Consider the following 20,528-nt stretch of genomic DNA (forward strand, 5'->3'; position numbering starts at 1 on the left):
ATACAACACTCAGCCAAGGATTGTTCTACTGACTGTGTATGTAGCCGCCTGCACGTGCGTTTGTGTGGACGTGAGAGAAACCACGGTATTGTACCACAGGAAAACGGAGCCCATGTAGGCTACACTGCACACTGGAGAGGTAACATAGCCAGAAGGGAAGGTGAGAGCAATAACAACGTCAGGTTTCCATATCACCAATGTAAACATTTGGAAGCATCAGAATTCAGGAATCACTCTTTGAACACATGCACACCCACGTGCACACACACACACCCTGTAGCTGCACATGCATGTTTTTCTAAGAAGGGGGGCGGATTGGGGCTCATATGGGAAGTGATTTGGGTTCAAATTTCCAAATAAAAAAGCTTATTTTTTTGTTGGTTTACATATCTCGAAATGGATAGATAAAAGCTTAATTTGTCATTTGTGTCACTTCAAAGTGACCAAAATGACGTTTTTACCAATAGTAGTCCTATAACAGTTTTGCTTACAAATTGCAGGTCGAATTTCCCCGGGTAATTTTGACGCATATTGTTGATATTCTCTCGCGCACATAGGCCTATCTGCTGGTCGTCACTAGTTACCACTGTAGCCGATTTTGACTTTGTGTAAACCCTATCCGTTCCTCTGATCCATCCGACTACAGCAACACACCAACAATACAAATATCTACTGTATATCCCAATATTATAAACGAGTTGAGTTATACAGAATAAAAGTAGTGGCATCTTTAGCTGACAAATGCATGTAACGGTTAATATTGGCTCCTGGTTGTCGGTCCGTCTTATCTGTCTTTGCTACAGTTGATGACGCGCAGCAGCACATATTTGAAAACATCAGAGGTCTGTAACAAAGTTGCTTTCATGTTGCCTTCTTGAGTTTCTGAATTAAAGGAATTGTGTGCGATTTTCATTCACTAAGGGATTGAGAATATGTTCCTATAGTGTGTAGCCTAACACTTGGTATCTGGACCGTGTTATAGGGTATACATGGTGCGTTCGTAAATTCACTTTAGAGTGCCAGAATGCACTCGTAGTGTGCTCTGGACGTTCGTAAATTCCGAGCGTTTCGCTCTCGTAGCGTTCAGAGCGCACACTGGACGCTCTGGCGGAGGAGTAGGATTGATCGGAGCGTTCTGACCTCACAACGGCTGTCAAGCACTCACGCTAACTGGCTAAAGTTAACTAGCTTGCGAGTTACTTCCAGACATAAACGAGAGAACACCTCCTTCTGACAATTTTTTTCGCCCTAGCAGAGCTGGTTAGGCTGAATTTATGTTATCCGGAGCGTTGGTACTGCTGGCAACAATTTAATTACGATGTTTTTTGCCGACGTTTACTGACACCAGCCATATTCAACGAGTGTTGAGCGTTCATAAATTCATCAGTTATTCTGCGCTCTGGCAAACTCAGACGAGAGTGCTCTGAAATCGGAGTAGATTGCCAGAGGGAATTTACGAAGGCACCCATAGACTCCTCACTCAGCACGACTAGTAGTGCATGCTGGACTGTAGACGGTAGATAATAATCACGAAAGCCAGCTAACGTCAGCTGTCTGCTGCTATAAGGCGAGTTGTTTAGCTGGCAAGCCAACGCGCATTGCTAGCAAATATGTAGACTTAGCTGTCTACTATAATTTTTTTCATCTTAGATGTTAGATGTTGAGTTTACAGTTGCAACTCTTTGATTGCGAATTTTCCAGACGAGTGTTTGCACTGTAAGTGATAAAGCAGATAAAGGCGCTATACATATACCGCAGTATAGTTGTGACTGTAAATTATAATTACATTTTACTGCTGTAACGTTCATAGCTAACTCGACTTGTAAAATGCATTTTTTATAATAGTAAGCACTAGGTTTTCCTTAGATATTGTAACTACATACCAGTAGCTGTCTAATACTGACCAACGATCTGAGTTTGTTTACAAAAAAAGGACAACTGTCACCTCGATAATAATTCATAAACACAAATTACATAACTGATGAAGTATGGCTCCGGTCATGGAGGTGCTGGCTTGGAAGGTACTTAGTGTGTGCGCGGTATGCTACTATAGGACTACGTGCGGTTTTACACGGTCTTTCAAGGCATGTCGGGACTGCCTGGGGCGCGGGAGGCGCGGGAGCAGTAGCCTAGTCTCCCTAGGCAGAAGGTTGCCTCACACAATGTATCCAATCAACACTGCTACTTATGGGTTTACTAGATGACAGTGAGCAACAGGTCAACCTCTCAAACAATTCAACGTGTTTTGACCTATTATGTCAGCTTACACAGCCAAGCAGCCAATAGGGCATTCACCATGGAATTTCAAATGAGGTCTTTAAATCAACCAGCACAGCATCCAGCCCATTGTAGTTGAGGTATGCCATGCTGTCATGCCCCTAAAGGTTGGGATGTGATTGGTTGGGAGCAGAATATGCCCAATCACTGTTTAATGATGTTGCCATACACTGTAGTGATGTTGCTATGCAGTAGTAAAAGGTCATGCAACAGGCATTTGGCCTTTTTCCTCTCTGTTCTGTCTCTAATGGGTTATTTGTATCAAGGCAAGACAAGTCCCGGTTCCAATGCCAGAATGCCACTTACCCTCATAATAACTCGACTGGAAAACACTTTTGAAATCAAGGAAAGGGGCGCTAAAGAATGGGCAATCTGGAGGAAGAGAGAAAAATAAGGTGATAAGAACAGACGAGATGGAGGGAGGAAAAGAAGATAAGATCCAGCCCGGTCACTCTGTTGCATGCGAAAGGTGAAATGAGAATCATAGTGCATCATTCCCAATGACAGAGACATTACACAGTAGTAGACAAGTCCTCTACTCTAACTAGCTCTATGTACGTGGAGCTGGCACACAGCACATATCTGCTCACCATGACTGTAGTTGGCACAGACTGCACTGGGTAAAAGGTCTCATGCCACTGTACCATCCACCGTCCCAACCATCACTACCTCATCCATTCCTATTGCAACAACCTCATCTGTTTCCCTGCTTACCCCCTCTGCAGGACACAGGTACTTATAGATATACCTTATGCATAACAAAAACGCTCTTAGTCTCATGGCTCTATATTTAAAGGGGAGAGAAAGGACCTACTGCCAGACAAAAAGACCCCGAACATCACTCAAGTTCACTGCTGTTTAATCAAACACTCAAAACCCAAGCTCTGACTAGCCTTGCTCTTCTTCTGGCTTCAAAAGATCCAAGCGTTCTGATTGCCTTGCCTGCGTCTAGGAGAAATGCTTCTTGTGATATGGGAACGCCATGTCACGGTCAATCATAAGCACTCCACTGGGAGTTGTAACTCTCAGTAGCTCAGAGGAGTCTAAAGCATTATGCCTTTAAGAAGGTACCTCCTGTAGCATGGGATTCTTTTGTGCCAGGTAACACGCGGAATGTGACTTAAAAACAACGTCTGTTTTTGTCCTCCCTCACCTCTCCTCATCCCTCCATTCCTGGCTGTAAGAGAACAACACCTGGTGATACCTCTCACTCTTTCTCCAGAAAACACACACTATGTGCATGTGTGTACACACACACACGTGCTGCCTGCACTGCCAAAACCCCTAACACCAAACCCACATTGGCTGCAGCCCTGACTGACTGCATAAGTTAGCATTTCTATGCAGACAGACACTACCTGAATATTTATCTGTCTATCACACTCACTTTGGAGCGAACAAGGACTAAGCACCAGGCTTACACAGTGCTCCTTAGCTAAATAGGACAAACATGTCTCAATCCCGACCACTAGAGGGCGTCTGAGTGCTTTTTGCTCCGTTGGTACTGTACTGTAAGAGACACAATTCAAGACAAACAGTCCTGTTTGAGTTGGAAGAAATACTGAGTCCAAAGGAAATGTTTGAACAATATTTTCCTTAAGGTGTGACCTATTTCCATTGGGGTTAGGCAGTTTGGGTTGGGCATGACTGCTGCCTGCACCGAGCAACCACGCAGGAAATTATTTAGTTTCCAATATTCAAGTTACTATAAAAAATGGTGCCCATGCATGTCCCTTCAAGTCTGAAACTGCAAGTGGACTTCTTTCAGGTAACTTGCCCTGTGCAAACAAACATAAGCAATCTAACAACTCTGCATTCAGTCTCGCTAGTGTACAAAAACACACTTTTTCAAACTCCACCCACCTCCGACCTTTCTTACGCAATCGCTCACAAAAACAATCAGACAAGTTGTGCAGCATCGAACAGCCTTTCCTTCCTGATACTCCGATCCCACTCAACAACATGCTGCTAATAATTGTTGCACCATGGACTTAAAGCTTACAGAGAAACTAAAATAAAATGGTTATTTTCTAATATCAAACTCTTTTCTGACATGGTTTAATCCCCCAAAATCCGCTGTATTGCAGTTATTTAACAAACATATTGAACATTTTGAATGGCTGCGAAAATCTCTCCAAGGTCCTTTTTGACTGACATTTCTTTCACTCAAAACAAAAACAAGCAGACATGCCCATGATAGACTAATGAATAATAGAATACCTCTGTCTATTTCTGTATAAACTATGCATGACCAATGAGATTCGATACCTTGGCATGAATAAACAAATAGACACACTTCATTGCTTACATCCAATGCCATGTGCAGAGTTGAAATCCAACCTTAATGAACACACACACACACGTATTGTTCCTAGGGTTAATCTAATCATGCAGGCACACACATACACACACACACACACCATACGCACTTAAAAAACGAAATGCCAGGAGCGTTTGCAATATCAATGGGAAGACAATACATCCAGACCATATCAAACAAGATCAATGTCAATCCCTTTAAGAAAAGATAAAACCTCAACGCCCCTTAAACAGTACAGTATTTTTCACCTGTAATCTTCCCCTTTAATGATTGTTGTAAGCAATCTGGAAGCTATTCACAACCCACAAACTGCACAATAACTGCCAACCAAAAGGCGAAACATGCCAGCAGCATGTGCAAACTGTAAATACTCACTCTTTCACTCTTCAATAACTCATGGTAGCAGCACGCACAACACAATATTCTATGCTGTTCCCATCACTTGTAAACAAAAAAACTCCATGTGGTCTGATGAAACAGGAGGCACATTTGTCAAAAAGGCAATAAAAAGATCTGCCATCTAAATGCAATATGCTGCGCCAAGCTGTGTACACAAGCACAACGCCTTCAGTAACGGTGCAGCTTCTCCAGATATAGAAGCCGAGAGACTTTAAGAGCATCGGAGTCCATAAATCTTCTTGAAGACGCAGAAGGAGCCACCACAACAAGAGGAGGAGAGGGAGCAGGAGGGTTGCAGCTGCCACCCAGACACCCATGTGCTGCCTAGAAGGAAGGGAAGGACTGAGGGAGTGTGTGGAAGAGGGGAAGAAAGGCTGGGGGGGGATAGGACTCAAGATTTACCTCCCCAGTTGTTATCGTCGGTCAGCGCTGACAGGTCCAAGCGGGGTACGTCCTCGCCACATTCCTGGTCCGAACTCCGGCCGATGACCCCCCTCCTCTCGGCCGTTTCACAGCTACTAGGCAGCTCCTGGATCTTCATACTACTGAGTCGTGTCTGCACAACCATGGAGAGACACAAAACAACAAGGGCTGGGAGTGAGCATGGTCCTTAAGTTCAGCCATACGCTGCTTCTGCCTGGCCCAGCCTACCACAGCCCTTGCAGGGGGGGTGAGAACACTCCTGATTGGTCCACCGGGCGTGTCTGTGTGTGTGTGTGTGTGTATGAGGTTTCATGCCCCTCCTCTTTTCCCTTTGGGTTCCCACCCCTTCCTCTCTCTCTCTCTCTCTCTCTCTGTGCATATGCACTGATCCTTTGGAGTGATTTGTCTCACAGTAGCCAGAGCAGAAGGGAGGGGGAGAAAGGGAGGAAGGGAAGGAGGAGGAAAAGAAGGAGGAGGGAGAGAAAGAGGTATGGCAAAGAAAAGCAAGCAGATTATTCGCCAGACGCCAGCTGAGACTTTTTTTCCCTCTCTTCTGCTGCAGAAAGACATCCTTGCCTTGGAGGAGTTCTCCCTCCCTCTTTAGGCTACCACTCTCGCCTTTCCTCTTCTCCTGTGCTCTCTTTCCCCATCGTTTTTCTTTCCCTCTTCTGAACCCCCCCCCTCCCAATCATTTTCTACCCTCTTCACCTTCCCTCCCCCCTTATCTGCAAATACCATTATCTCTGTCGTTGTACGTCTACTCTTTCAATATCACCCCCCGTTCTTAGCCCTTTTCAATGCACAACCAAATGGAAGCTTCTTGACCATAGCACTCAAACATCCTATCAGATGCCAGCCTAGCAAAACGTTAACAATCCCTCAACATTACCGAAAGTGAATTCAGATGGTGGGTCATGCAGGCAGGGCGTGCGTCCAAAACAGACAGGACTTTGTGCTAAACTGAGGGGGGGGTGGGGGGGCTAGCTTCCCCTCACTTCCCCTCTAGCCTCTGCCTAGGCGTGGGACAGAGTTATTTTAGGAACAGATCAGGGATTAAAACTGCCCCAGCCTCATAAATTCCACCTATAAAATGAACTGCCATTGAGGGGGTGTTGTGTATGATTACTGGTAGTGGTATAACTGGGGAGGTGAAAGGTGAATGTTACTGTAATGCCAATGATAGGGAGTTATCAAGTGCTCTCAGCTGTTGACTGGCAAATAGCTTTAATGTGACTGATAGTGGGAATTTGTCCCAGACACCCAGCTGTCCAACGCTGGGGACCATAGACCATGTAAAAACGGACATTTAAACACTCTGAATCTGAATCTCAAAATGTCCTTCCTTTTCGCTCTTAATCTCTCCTTTCCTACCCTTCAGTCAAGGAGCATACTGTCATTGTTTACTGGGAAAGTGAACTGCGGCCACACAGTGTGTGTGTGTGTGTGTGTGTGTTTTGCGCACATGCGTGTAGCTGGAACACACACACGGTGTGTAACAGGACACCCTCAAAGGTAATCTAACCCGAGTTCTAAAAAAAGCGAGAGACTCTCAGATTCAAAAGCACTTCATGTTACAGAACAAAAGCAAACAAACACTTCAGAAGGAAAACAACTACAGTTCAACCCCAATCAATCAACTCATTTAGGTTCATATGATTGATATGGGGCCATTACCAGGCTGTTAGGTCAAACAATAGAAACCTATTGACTACATCTGAAGTTGTGAAGCAAGAGCTGATTACCTTGAGATGGACTGGGGTCAAAGACGTCAAAAGAAGGACAACACAGCTACAAAACATTTTCTCAAGTGTTCTGTGCCCTCTTTTTCTTTAACTGTTTCAAAGCACACTTCTTACACAACAATTCACCTGATGTCATTTCTGCAATGCAGATCTCTTTCGGGCACTGAAACTAGTCGCCCTTGATACCACCAAAGGGGTCATTGACATACAAATTAGGACAATTTAATCAAATACTTTCAAAGCATCGCCCCATTAGAGGTTATACAGAGAAAGGACTAGAAATGTAATGTGATCAAATCACGTTTCACACATGGACGAGCTAATGATAGGTTTGATTCAATCTTTTTCAGGCACATTAATCATCATCCTTATTGCAGTTAATGATCACATTGCTGTAAGAATGACAATAAAAACGATATAAAACGATATGATATATAGTAGCAGTCAAAAGTTTGGACACACCTATTCATTCGAGGTTTGTTTGTTATTTTTTACTATTTTCTACATTGTAGAAACCTAGTGAAGACATCAAAACTATGAAATAACACAGTTGGAATCATGTAGTAACCAAACAAGTGTAATATTTTATATTTGAGATTCTTCAAAGTAGCCACCCTTGAGTGTGCAAAGTTGTCATCAAGGCAAAGGGTGGCTACTTTGAAGAATCTCAAATATAAAATACATTTTTATTTGTTTAACACTTTTTTGGGTTACTACATGATTCCATATGTGTTATTTCATAGTTGTCTTCACTATTATTATACAATGTAGAAAATAGTAAAAATAAAGAAAAACCCTTGAACGAGTAGGTGTGTCCAAACTTTTGACCGGTACTGTATATATACACTGTATTACTTTAAAAAAAAACGTATTAATGTACCATCACAGTAGTCATTTTCAGCAAATGTTTCTATCAACAAGTCTCTGGAAAATACTACACACAACAGAAATATAAACATCTGTATACAGTCCCAATCATTTCAGGATTAACCCAGACTCACTAGTAGACAGAGAACAGCTTGACCGCGGCGACCACTTACCCTGGCTGTAAATATCACTGCCACACTGACTGTACATAACCTACTGTACTATAATCCTTTATCCTAGCACAACTCAACTACTGATCACATTACATCATCATTAGTCGCCCTGGGTAGAGTGATGCAGAGGGAGACCAGGGTACTAGCATTCAGCATTGCAGATAGAAATTGTATGAATAAATATAGGTAGTATGATTCCTTTAGTCTAAATGTCAGTGAAAGACATATCTGTTCTACTAGATATATTTCTATCTCAACATTCCACAATGTTGTTCTCAGGCTTTGGGGTTGGATTTGTCCCACAGTGGGTGTTCTTTCCATTGTTAATCTGTGTGTTAGGGGTTTTATAGACAGGCTACACATAAACACATGGTGGATTTAAGGGGGATGAGGCTGGGGTGGTAATGACAGACACAGACAGGGTGGAGAGAAGGGGCTCGTCTGGGAGGGTAGCATCACATTGGATGAGGAGGCTTGATACACAGCCACAAGTGACACGCACGCTAGAACGCACACACACACACACACAGCTGTAGTGCATCTGATTTGTCGTGTGTCTACTGAACGAGCAATAACCCCCTTCACCCACATTTTTGTGATCCATTATTACTACAGTACAATCCTGAGATTTTCACAATATTATACAGATGCAAGAAATCAGAATCTCCACCAAGTAAGCGTCATGTTTTGTTTTTTTGGAGGGGGGTGCTCAAATTTACATGATGTCCAAGCTTTTATCCAACCAAATAAGATCCCTTTGAAAGTTGAAATGTCTTTTGCGGCAGGGTACTAAGCAGTACAGTACTGTAGGCATTATAGCTAAAGCCAAAAGAAAGACTTGTTTGTACAGTTACATTCCAGGTCCCATTGATCTGTACTGTACTGGTTTAAGTGGTCCATAATTGATGTGTGGAAGTCTTTAATCTCTTAAACCTGTCCTTACTCCCTGTACCTCCACTGGCCTTTGACTGTGTGTAGTATTGGGGACAGGGCTGAGAATGTGGTGTCTCCCACCCACCCACCCACCCACCCACCCACCCACCCACCCACCCACCCACACACACACACACACACACACACACACACACACACACACACACACACACACACACACACACACACACACACACACACACAAAAAAGCTGGAACAGTGAGCTCTAGAAGCCATTCTAGGTGTCATCAGGTTAAAGAGGCTCAGGCGTGCCACACACTGATACACTTCAGAGTGTGTGTACGTGTGTGTGGTGACCGAGGCCACCACTCACTAAAGCCAAGGCTGTAAAAGACTCTGTCCAAAAACGTTTTATGACGTGTGAAAGCCAAACAGGTCAAGTGAACATGTTTCTCACATCTTTCACGTCGACTTGAGTTGCTTCTAGGTTAACAAGCAAGCAATATACGGACGAAGAAGCTTTCCATCGTGCAAATGACTGAAACACTAAAAGGCTGTCTTTGTGTTGAATAACAGTAAACTTTAGTTACAGATTAAACAGACAACATAAAACTGAGCTTCAACAATACCGTTAAAAATATGCTTTAAAACAATAAATCTAGTCAAGACATCAATCTGCCTTAGGCTGCGTCCCAAATTCCCTTTATAGTTCACTACTGTTGACCAGCGCCCCTAGGGAACACAGCCTCTGTCTTAGTAGACCGATCAAGAGCACTAATCTACTTAGTACACTAATTGGACCTGCTGTCAGTAGTACGCTCTGATGTCACTAGGTGCTGGGATCCCTCATGCCACCACCTCTGATCTGACACCAACAACCAGCAGAGAGGTTGGCACAATAACCCTTTACCCCGAAGACGCTGTGCCACCATGCCAGGCACAGACTGCATCTCAGTGGGTACAGCCTGTTCTGAGGTGGTGAATGTGGAGGAGGTGGAGACAGAGAATTGTGTCACTAAGACCCATCTGGACTGTGTGTGTGTACAGTTCTGTTGTAGAGTCACATTAAGTGTTACAGATTAGCCTACTGTACTAGAAAGCAGATGGACCAGTAGATTACATAGGACTGTTTCCATCTGTATACCACCTTAGCAACTATGACCTTATCACTATGCTGAATATCTCCAGCTGCTTCTGATGTTTTTAATAGCTACACAGTGCTTCACATTTCGAAGTGATACAGAGCTGCAGTGTAAAACGTTCACAGCGTTTCCCATCAAGATGTGTGGATAAGTAGTTTTTTTGTGTGGTGATTTTCATTCAATGAAAAGCTCAAACTTTGTTTTGGTTTGTTTTCTACTTCTCTTCTTTCCATATTGTGTCAATAGTAGTGATTCATTGTTGCTTTGCTGTCAATCTCTCCAAGGGATGTCTGCATTTCCCCTAAAGAGAAGATGTTTGGCTGTAACATTTTGACCAGCAGAGATGTGGTAGTTCCACATTGCAGTGAGGGGACCAAAATAGTATCTCATTTATCTGCTCCAGTTGTTCATTGGTCAGGAACAAACTCTAGATGTTCCCTCAGACCCCTCTTCCCTCAGACCCTTCCCCTTCCCTCAGACCCTTCCTCTTCCCTCAGACCCTTCCTCTTCCCTCAGACCCTTCCTCTTCCCTCAGACCCTTCCTCTTCCCTCAGACCCCTCCTCTTCCCTCAGACCCCTCCTCTTCCCTCAGACCCCTCCTCTTCCCTCAGACCCCTCCTCTTCCCTCAGACCCCTCCTCTTCCCTCAGACCCCTACACTCCCAATCAATCACCTAGGCTACTGAGAGACTCTGGCCGCAAGCAGTGTGAACACAGCAAGCCTAGGAGATCTAGCATGTACATGCAGGGAATTTCAGTGAAAGAGGAAGAGAGAGAGAGAGAGACACAGACAGAGAGAGAGACACTCAACTCACCCATGAAGGAGTTAGAGGAAGACTGGGGTCCTTTCTTTGACTGCCATTTCTGAGAGGGGTGAAAACATAGACATGTTACGTCACCTTCCCTCATGTGAGGATCACACCCTAGCAAGGACACTGGTGTTTTCCACCCAGCCAGGAGCCCGTAGAACAGAGTGCCGAGTTGAGATTAGGAAGGCTATCTCGCCCCCTAACTCTCCAATGTCAGCGGCATTCTCTCAAGTTTATCAGATTTAAAAACTTTGTTAAATAAATGTTGCCCGATAAAGACAGGTGCTGTGACACAATGGGATCAGGCCTCAGGGAGTCCGTCAGATCCTTAGCAACACAACAATCCTTCTTTAAATAACAGTGTCACATTACCTTGGTACAGGGTTTCTCAAACTCGGCCCTCGGGATCCCAAGAGGTGCACGTTTAGATTTTTAACCCGAGCACTACACAGTTGATGGTTAGTTGAGTATCTCAACCAGCTGTGTAGTGCTAGGGCAAATCTAAATGTGCATCTCTTGGGGTCCCGAGGACCAAGTTTGGGAAACACTGCGTTACTATCTAGATTAAGTAGTGAAAATGGTCGGTATTAGCTACTTCTTCTGTTGGAGAACTTTGCTATCTAAATGAACAGGTGAAAAATGGTCAGTGGTAGTTACAAGCATTTTAAAGGGTGTTGAAATGTCACAATGCTTACCGGTTGTCTGATGACTCCATGTTGTTTGTCCCGGCTTTGTCATGTACTCTTGATATGCATTCTTCTAGCTGTATAAAATAGAATACATAACATTACTCTCTCCCTAATGGAGATTACGGTATGCATCAAAGTGCAACGCTGATCCTGACATGCTTCCATCTATGTCTGGAGCAAAAAATGTATTTCAGGGAAATTATGTTTCGAGAGCATTTGACATAAACAGTGTGCCAAGACCCGGTTTACACAATTACACAGGATTTGTTACTCTGTTTGCCTTGGCCATTAGATAAATAAAACACATATCAAATCTAGCAAAACATTTATATCACATTATTCATAAAGTCTCTATTTAAAAACATATTTCTCCAACCTGCGAGACCTCTCTTAACTACTGTCACAACAACAACCACGGCGAAGAAAAGCTGAACGAATCAAATCATCAGTTGGTTATAGAAACAGGTTCCAGAACAGGTGGTGGAGTGGCGTGGCTCACCAACCAACGAGGGGATGTAGTGTACAGCGTGTACTGTTCTATGGTGCTGTGGTGTTTTGTACACTATGACACTCCTGGGACTAACCCTCTGAGAGGCTTTACAGGGCCTTAATAACTCGCCATAGGCTTCCAGACGTGGGTTCTAATGTTATTTGTTTTCGTTAAAGTAGTTTCGGTGCACTTGATTGAGCTTGCTTGGAGCAACAGAAGTAATAGAATCGTCCCAAAAGTGCAAACCCCGACCGTCTAGCGTTATTCGAGAGAAAACAAATACTATTTGAGCCCAGATCTGTTACAGTAGCTACCCTCCTGTTACATCAGCCAACCCCCTCGGTCAGTCACTCCTAACACCCCTGTCCTGCCAGCCAAGATTAAGACATCGCCACTACAGTATGTATGCCAGGATTTCAGGTGTCTTCTCATCTCTTACATAACACAGGTGTGTAATCTTCACCCGGCACAGTCAGAAGAGGACTGGCCACCCCTCAGAGCCTGGTTCCTCTCTAGGTTTCTTCCTAGGTTCCTGCTTTTCTAGGGAGTTTTTCCTAGCCACCGTGCTTCTACATCTGCATTGCTCAATCTTTGGGTCTTTAGGCTGGCTTTCTGTATAAGCACTTTGTGACATCTGCTGATGTAAAAATAAATACACGGATTGGTTGAGATGGCATGGAAAAGCCCCTAAAGGTTTAGCTATACCCTGTCTGTCCCTCTAAGTGTTTTTCTTAACCTGAAGCCGTGGAATCTATTTTCGTCCCTGGGATAACACACACGCTTCAGCCGAGCTAGGCTATACATTAGCCTGGGATATTGATGAGACGAGTGTGTCTGTCGACGTAAATAATCGATCAACTTATATTCACAGGTGAGGAAGTGCCACGACTACTTAAGAGTTAATGCAGTGAAGACAGCAGATCGGCCCTGTAGCCCATATTACTGGGGCCTGAGCCTATTCCAGCACCGCCCAAAGTCTTAGTGACTTTCAACTAAGATACGGTCTCTGTATTAAGAGCCGTATCATTGGTAATGACTTACTACCCTTTAAGCTGTTGGCAGGCAACTGTTTGCTGACAAAGGATTTTCTGCTGCATTTGATACATACCAAGGCTGCATCTCAATTAGCAATATTAAAATACTGTGGAACCTGGTTTAGTTTGCCAGCAGTTTGGAAGCATATTTCTGAGACAATGATGTAATGACTTAAAGTAGGCAATACCATACCCTCCAGCATAATGAGACAAATAAATGGGAAACATACTAAAATATGCAGTGAGGGCCTACATTTTAAATATCAAATTCAGCCTTCCAAGAGTCCAATATCATATTGCAACACCTCAAATGGTGTGTTTTCTTAATTTGCTATGCATTTATTTTGCACACATAGACAACGTCACTGAGGTAAGCGGTTATTACCTTAACTCCTCAGCAAAACACTCTTCTGAACATGACGAACCCTGAACGACAACAAGCCCCTGCTACACAACAACACAGTACATGTGTTCCTTCCTCTTCCTCAAAAGCAAATGCTAATTGAACCTCAGTGAACCTTGTTAACGCGCTGCCCTGCAATTTAGAGTGTTCCAGGGAGGGAGGTTGCCTAGCATTTAGCGGAGCGCTAGAGCCCGCTGCCTGGCCTATCACGTGCCTCTGTAGCCTATGTAAGATTGATTAGGAATCCAGCCATTGGTGGCTATGCTGATGTTTATACCAATGTTCTCCATCTACCTCCATCTCTCTGCTGTCCCCGATTTAGCAGTTCTTGTGAAACATCACCAATTACTCAGGAGTGACTCATAGCAGCCATTAAGAGTAGACGGTGGTTGGTGGTAAGCCAGACGTCACACCAGCAAAGTGAAAAACACCACAGCGGCATAGACCTTGTGAGGGAGGATTATGAGAACCAGGCCAGGCTAGGGAACTTGAAGGGCCAGGTTGTTCTTTGGGAGTATAAAACATGCCACTATGAAAATAAATGATGAGAGTGCACCGCAAAATAAGTAAACAAGTAATTGTCTTAGATGTGCTGTTTTGAATGTTTGACCTCCACCTGAATTCAACAAGGGACCTGCAGTATAAATGAGCATGACATGGCAACAATAGACACACATCTGCAATGAGAAGGAGCGAGAGAGACACAGAGAAAGAAAGAGAGGAGGAGAGAGAGTGACTTACCGCGTGGGGGTCCTGGTTGTCACTAAGCTGGCCAAGCGTGGGGCTCTGGTGGCAGTGTTTAGGCTTCCTGGGTCTGGGGCCCTCGTGGTGGAGCCCTCCCTGGCTAGTCTGGTAGTCCCTCCTGACTCCTTCCTCACCCACGCTAACGCCACAGCTGCTAGTTCCGCTAACGCTGCCGGCCGCTGGGATGTTCTCCTTGTTGATGTCTCCTTCCCTCAGAGACGAGGATCTGTTTTCAAATTGAGATAAAGGAAAGAAGAGGGGGAATCAAACAGACTCTCTCTCTTTCTCTCTCTGTAACAAAGCAGCCTGGGTTACAAATGACAAGGTCATCGTACTTATACCTTGTACCCAGGCTAACGCCATGTTTAGAATTTGCGCTAATTCTATTTACAGAGTACAGTGGACTTGTCTTATTGACGTTGTATGGTGGGTGGCTGCACTAATGTAGCCCGCTAAGCCATGTTTTCACTGCTTCTCCAGACTCCATCAGGTCTCTATCAACAAAGATTAGCTTGGTAGCACTAGGAGCCCAGACTCCATTATAACCCCAATAGACATGACCACTAGAGGTGAGGCCATTGGAAGCATAGAGTTTGAATTACTAGAATTGACATTGGATCATAATAAGTCTCCCAGTCCACTGATAATGGTAAATCCAATGGTGGAAACTGCCATTGTTGATGCCTAGAACTCTGAGAATGTCACTCTGTTCGCAATGATACTCACAAAGGATGCCATTGACCAAATATACCAATCAACAACAGTAAAGGCAGATCCTACACCAATAGGGTGAGACAAATGTCCTATGTAAGGATTCATTCTATGGTCCATACCTGCTCCTGTCCCGGTGTCTCTGAGCCTCTTCCTGCTCCCTCTGGTGCCGACGTCTCTGCCGTGCCGTCAGGGTTACCTCGGGCGACGAGGAGCACCCGGTCGACTCGGAATCCTCCGTCGTACTTTGACCTCCTCCGCACATGTGCACATCGAAGAGATGCTGCTCCACTGCCGACCTGATGGTCCTCTCCAGAACACTAGAGAGAGATGGAGAGAGAGAGCAGAGGGAGAGGGAAAAAGAGAGAGAACGAGAGAGAGAAATAGAGGGAGAGAGGATGTTATTGAGAAATACGATATGCACCAGACAAAGCTTCTTCCGCAGCTGTCATTGAAACGACTGAAATAACTATGCTGCATGGTCACCACTATGTCCTCCTGGAACTGTTCATCGTAGTGAGTATATAATATAACTATGCTGCATGGTCACCACTATGTCCTCCTGGAACTGTTCATCGTAGTGAGTATATAATATAACTATGCTGCATGGTCACCACTATGTCCTCCTGGAACTGTTCATCGTAGTGAGTATATAATATAACTATGCTGCATGGTCACCACTATGTCCTCCTGGAACTGTTCATCGTAGTGAGTATATAATATAACTATGCTGCATGGTCACCACTATGTCCTCCTGGAACTGTTCATCGTAGTGAGTATATAATATAACTATGCTGCATGGTCACCACTATGTCCTCCTGGAACTGTTCATCGTAGTGAGTATATAATATAACTATGCTGCATGGTCACCACTATGTCCTCCTGGAACTGTTCATCGTAGTGAGTATATAATATAACTATGCTGCATGGTCACCACTATGTCCTCCTGGAACTGTTCATCATAGTGAGTATATAATATAACTATGCTGCATGGTCACCACTATGTCCTCCTGGAACTGTTCATCGTAGTGAGTATATAATATAACTACGCTGCATGGTCACCACTATGTCCTCCTGGAACTGTTCATCGTAGTGAGTATATAATATAACTATGCTGCATGGTCACCACTATGTCCTCCTGGAACTGTTCATCGTAGTGAGTATATAATATAACTATGCTGCATGGTCACCACTATGTCCTCCTGGAACTGTTCATCGTAGTGAGTATATAATATAACTATGCTGCATGGTCACCACTATGTCCTCCTGGAACTGTTCATCATAGTGAGTATATAATATAACTATGCTGCATGGTCACCACTATGTCCTCCTGGAACTGTTCATCGTAGTGAGTATATAATATAACTATGCTGCATGGTCACCACTATGTCTTCCTGGAACTGTTCATCGTAGTGAGTATATAATATAACTACGCTGCATGGTCACCACTATGTCCTCCTGGAACTGTTCATCGTAGTGAGTATATAATATAACTACGCTGCATGGTCACCACTATGTCCTCCTGGAACTGTTCATCGTAGTGAGTATATAATATAACTATGCTGCATGGTCACCACTATGTCCTCCTGGAACTGTTCATCGTAGTGAGTATATAATATAACTATGCTGCATGGTCACCACTATGTCCTCCTGGAACTGTTCATCGTAGTGAGTATATAATATAACTATGCTGCATGGTCACCACTATGTCCTCCTGGAACTGTTCATCGTAGTGAGTATATAATATAACTATGCTGCATGGTCACCACTATGTCCTCCTGGAACTGTTCATCATAGTGAGTATATAATATAACTATGCTGCATGGTCACCACTATGTCCTCCTGGAACTGTTCATCATAGTGAGTATATAATATAACTATGCTGCATGGTCACCACTATGTCCTCCTGGAACTGTTCATCGTAGTGAATATATAATATAACTATGCTGCATGGTCACCACTATGTCCTCCTGGAACTGTTCATCATAGTGAGTATATAATATAACTATGCTGCATGGTCACCACTATGTCCTCCTGGAACTGTTCATCGTAGTGAGTATATAATATAACTATGCTGCATGGTCACCACTATGTCCTCCTGGAACTGTTCATCATAGTGAATATATAATATAACTATGCTGCATGGTCACCACTATGTCCTCCTGGAACTGTTCATCATAGTGAGTATATAATATAACTATGCTGCATGGTCACCACTATGTCTTCCTGGAACTGTTCATCATAGTGAGTATATAATATAACTATGCTGCATGGTCACCACTATGTCCTCCTGGAACTGTTCATCGTAGTGAGTATATAATATAACTATGCTGCATGGTCACCACTATGTCTTCCTGGAACTGTTCATCATAGTGAGTATATAATATAACTATGCTGCATGGTCACCACTATGTCCTCCTGGAACTGTTCATCATAGTGAGTATATAATATAACTATGCTGCATGGTCACCACTATGTCTTCCTGGAACTGTTCATCATAGTGAGTATATAATATAACTACGCTGCATGGTCACCACTATGTCCTCCTGGAACTGTTCATCGTAGTGAGTATATAATATAACTACGCTGCATGGTCACCACTATGTCCTCCTGGAACTGTTCATCGTAGTGAGTATATAATATAACTATGCTGCATGGTCACCACTATGTCCTCCTGGAACTGTTCATCGTAGTGAGTATATAATATAACTATGCTGCATGGTCACCACTATGTCCTCCTGGAACTGTTCATCATAGTGAGTATATAATATAACTATGCTGCATGGTCACCACTATGTCCTCCTGGAACTGTTCATCATAGTGAGTATATAATATAACTATGCTGCATGGTCACCACTATGTCCTCCTGGAACTGTTCATCGTAGTGAGTATATAATATAACTATGCTGCATGGTCACCACTATGTCCTCCTGGAACTGTTCATCGTAGTGAATATATAATATAACTATGCTGCATGGTCACCACTATGTCCTCCTGGAACTGTTCATCGTAGTGAGTATATAATATAACTATGCTGCATGGTCACCACTATGTCCTCCTGGAACTGTTCATCGTAGTGAGTATATAATATAACTATGCTGCATGGTCACCACTATGTCCTCCTGGAACTGTTCATCGTAGTGAGTATATAATATAACTATGCTGCATGGTCACCACTATGTCCTCCTGGAACTGTTCATCGTAGTGAGTATATAATATAACTATGCTGCATGGTCACCACTATGTCCTCCTGGAACTGTTCATCATAGTGAGTATATAATATAACTATGCTGCATGGTCACCACTATGTCCTCCTGGACCTGTTCATCGTAGTGAGTATATAATATAACTATGCTGCATGGTCACCACTATGTCCTCCTGGAACTGTTCATCGTAGTGAGTATATAATATAACTATGCTGCATGGTCACCACTATGTCCTCCTGGAACTGTTCATCGTAGTGAGTATATAATATAACTATGCTGCATGGTCACCACTATGTCCTCCTGGAACTGTTCATCGTAGTGAGTATATAATATAACTATGCTGCATGGTCACCACTATGTCCTCCTGGAACTGTTCATCGTAGTGAATATATAATATAACTATGCTGCATGGTCACCACTATGTCCTCCTGGAACTGTTCATCGTAGTGAGTATATAATATAGAATGGCAGTGTACTCACTTAGTCAGGTCAGAGCTACACTGGACAGATGAGAGGTGGTTGCTGTGGAGAGAGAGAGAAAGAAAAGAGAGGGAAAGATAGAGAGAGAGAACGAGAGAGAGAGGGAAAGAAAGAGAGAGAAGAGAGAGAGATGAGACAGAAAGAGAGCATGTTTCAAGACAGCAGAGAGACAGGTGGTCTGAACAGGCAGCCCTCACAGGCCCCAAGGCTCTGTAGCTGACCACAGGCAGTCAGGGTGTGTGTGTTATGTACAGTATGTACATGTGTGTGTGTGCGCGTGTCAAAACGTCAGCCGTATTCAGCTCCTAAGGAGGCCCTCTGGGAGCAAAGTGGCTGGCTGCCATGGTGACCGGTCAACTGTGATCGCACGTCTCCCCCTTAATATTAGTCTATTGTTACACACGCACGTGCCCACAAACACACGCGCGCACACACACCTAATGAAGAGGACATGGCAGGCCTTACATACAGTGAGTGACAACAGTTCGCCAGCTCCTCTCTCGTCTGACATGTGTCTGTGTGTGTCTGTATGTGTGGTGTATGTGTTTGTGTGTGTTTGTGTGAGTGCGTCTGCTAGACCAGGTGATAGTGATATGGCCTACTACCACCTTCCCTTAAGAGATAGCATGCAGTGTCAGCACAGCTATTGAGGCCAGGCGTACAAGGTGAGTTTTCAGTTCAACAAAAACATGAATATAGGTCGTTCATAATGGCTTTTGGCACCATACTGTAGATACAGTATCTTACTAAATATGAATATTACATCTTATTCATACAAATCTAGAATACACTCCTCCATCCATTTCAATAGGAAGCTATTTGAGCTCCAACATTACCAAGAAAGACCAGAGGAATTCACAGAAATACACAAAAGCATGACTTCCTTCCTTCAGCTTGTGTGTGTGTGTGTGGGGGGGGGGGGGGGGGGGGACTGAGCACCCAACAATACACACTATTCTCCTTACAGCTCATCCATCAGCATCAGTGTTGACAGTGATAGCATGGCTTTGCGTGTGTGTGTGTGTGTGTGTATGTGTGTGTGTGTGTGTGTGGCCAAGGTGAGGATGGACAAATGAGAGAGCTGATGGAGGAGAGATAAGAGTAATTATATGGGATTAATAAAGTGATTATAGAACATAGTTGAAAAGTGTGTGTGTACGGTGTTAGTGTGTAAACAGAGCATAAAACAATGAACAGTCACATCAAGCAAGAGATTAATTGAGACCAAGCTTATCGCTTATCTGATTATCGCGAGGTAATTCTGATGACTTTTCAAAATGTGTAGTCTGGCATGTTCTATTCTCGTTCAGTTCTAGCCAAAGGTTTTATTTTAAACTAGGTTAACGGTAAATGTCGCAATGTCCCGAAAATAATTGACTAAAATGGATGACACTGTCAGTGTTGAAAAGCCAAATATACATCTGACACCAAATGCTAGGGGTTAAAATAACTAACATGTCTTAATGTGTCACCAAGATGTTATGGCCCATAATGTGTCACCAAGATGTTGGACTCTGTAATATTTTGAAAGGTTAAAATGAATGAATCAATCAAATGTATTTATAAAGCCCTTTTTACATGAGCAGATGTCACAAAGTGCTTGTACAACCAAAAATAACTTCATATGTCACGAGGTACTATGGGTCATTTTGACACCAAAATATAATGAACCAAAATATAAACGCAAAGTGTTAGTCCCATGTTTCACAAGCCGAAATAAAAGATCC

At 43.5% G+C, this 20,528-nt stretch overlaps 1 protein-coding gene across 1 annotated transcript in view; it reads right to left on the reverse strand.

Moving 5' to 3' along the window:
- Nucleotides 1-20,528, reverse strand: part of LOC120034747 (protein FAM13A-like) — a 46,077-nt gene that overhangs the window by 9,733 nt on the left and 15,816 nt on the right. Inside the window, exons 3-9 of the mRNA XM_038981351.1 lie at nucleotides 18,802-18,843; nucleotides 15,238-15,435; nucleotides 14,402-14,630; nucleotides 11,740-11,807; nucleotides 11,051-11,099; nucleotides 5,399-5,552; nucleotides 2,584-2,649 (exon numbers count right to left, since the gene is read on the reverse strand). Of these exons, the coding sequence (XP_038837279.1) occupies nucleotides 2,584-2,649; nucleotides 5,399-5,552; nucleotides 11,051-11,099; nucleotides 11,740-11,807; nucleotides 14,402-14,630; nucleotides 15,238-15,435; nucleotides 18,802-18,843 (806 nt within the window). The remainder of the gene's footprint in view (nucleotides 1-2,583; nucleotides 2,650-5,398; nucleotides 5,553-11,050; nucleotides 11,100-11,739; nucleotides 11,808-14,401; nucleotides 14,631-15,237; nucleotides 15,436-18,801; nucleotides 18,844-20,528) is intronic.

The sequence above is a fragment of the Salvelinus namaycush genome, chromosome 42, assembly GCF_016432855.1.
Source record: "Salvelinus namaycush isolate Seneca chromosome 42, SaNama_1.0, whole genome shotgun sequence".
In the NCBI taxonomy this organism is placed as follows: Eukaryota; Metazoa; Chordata; class Actinopteri; order Salmoniformes; family Salmonidae; genus Salvelinus; species Salvelinus namaycush.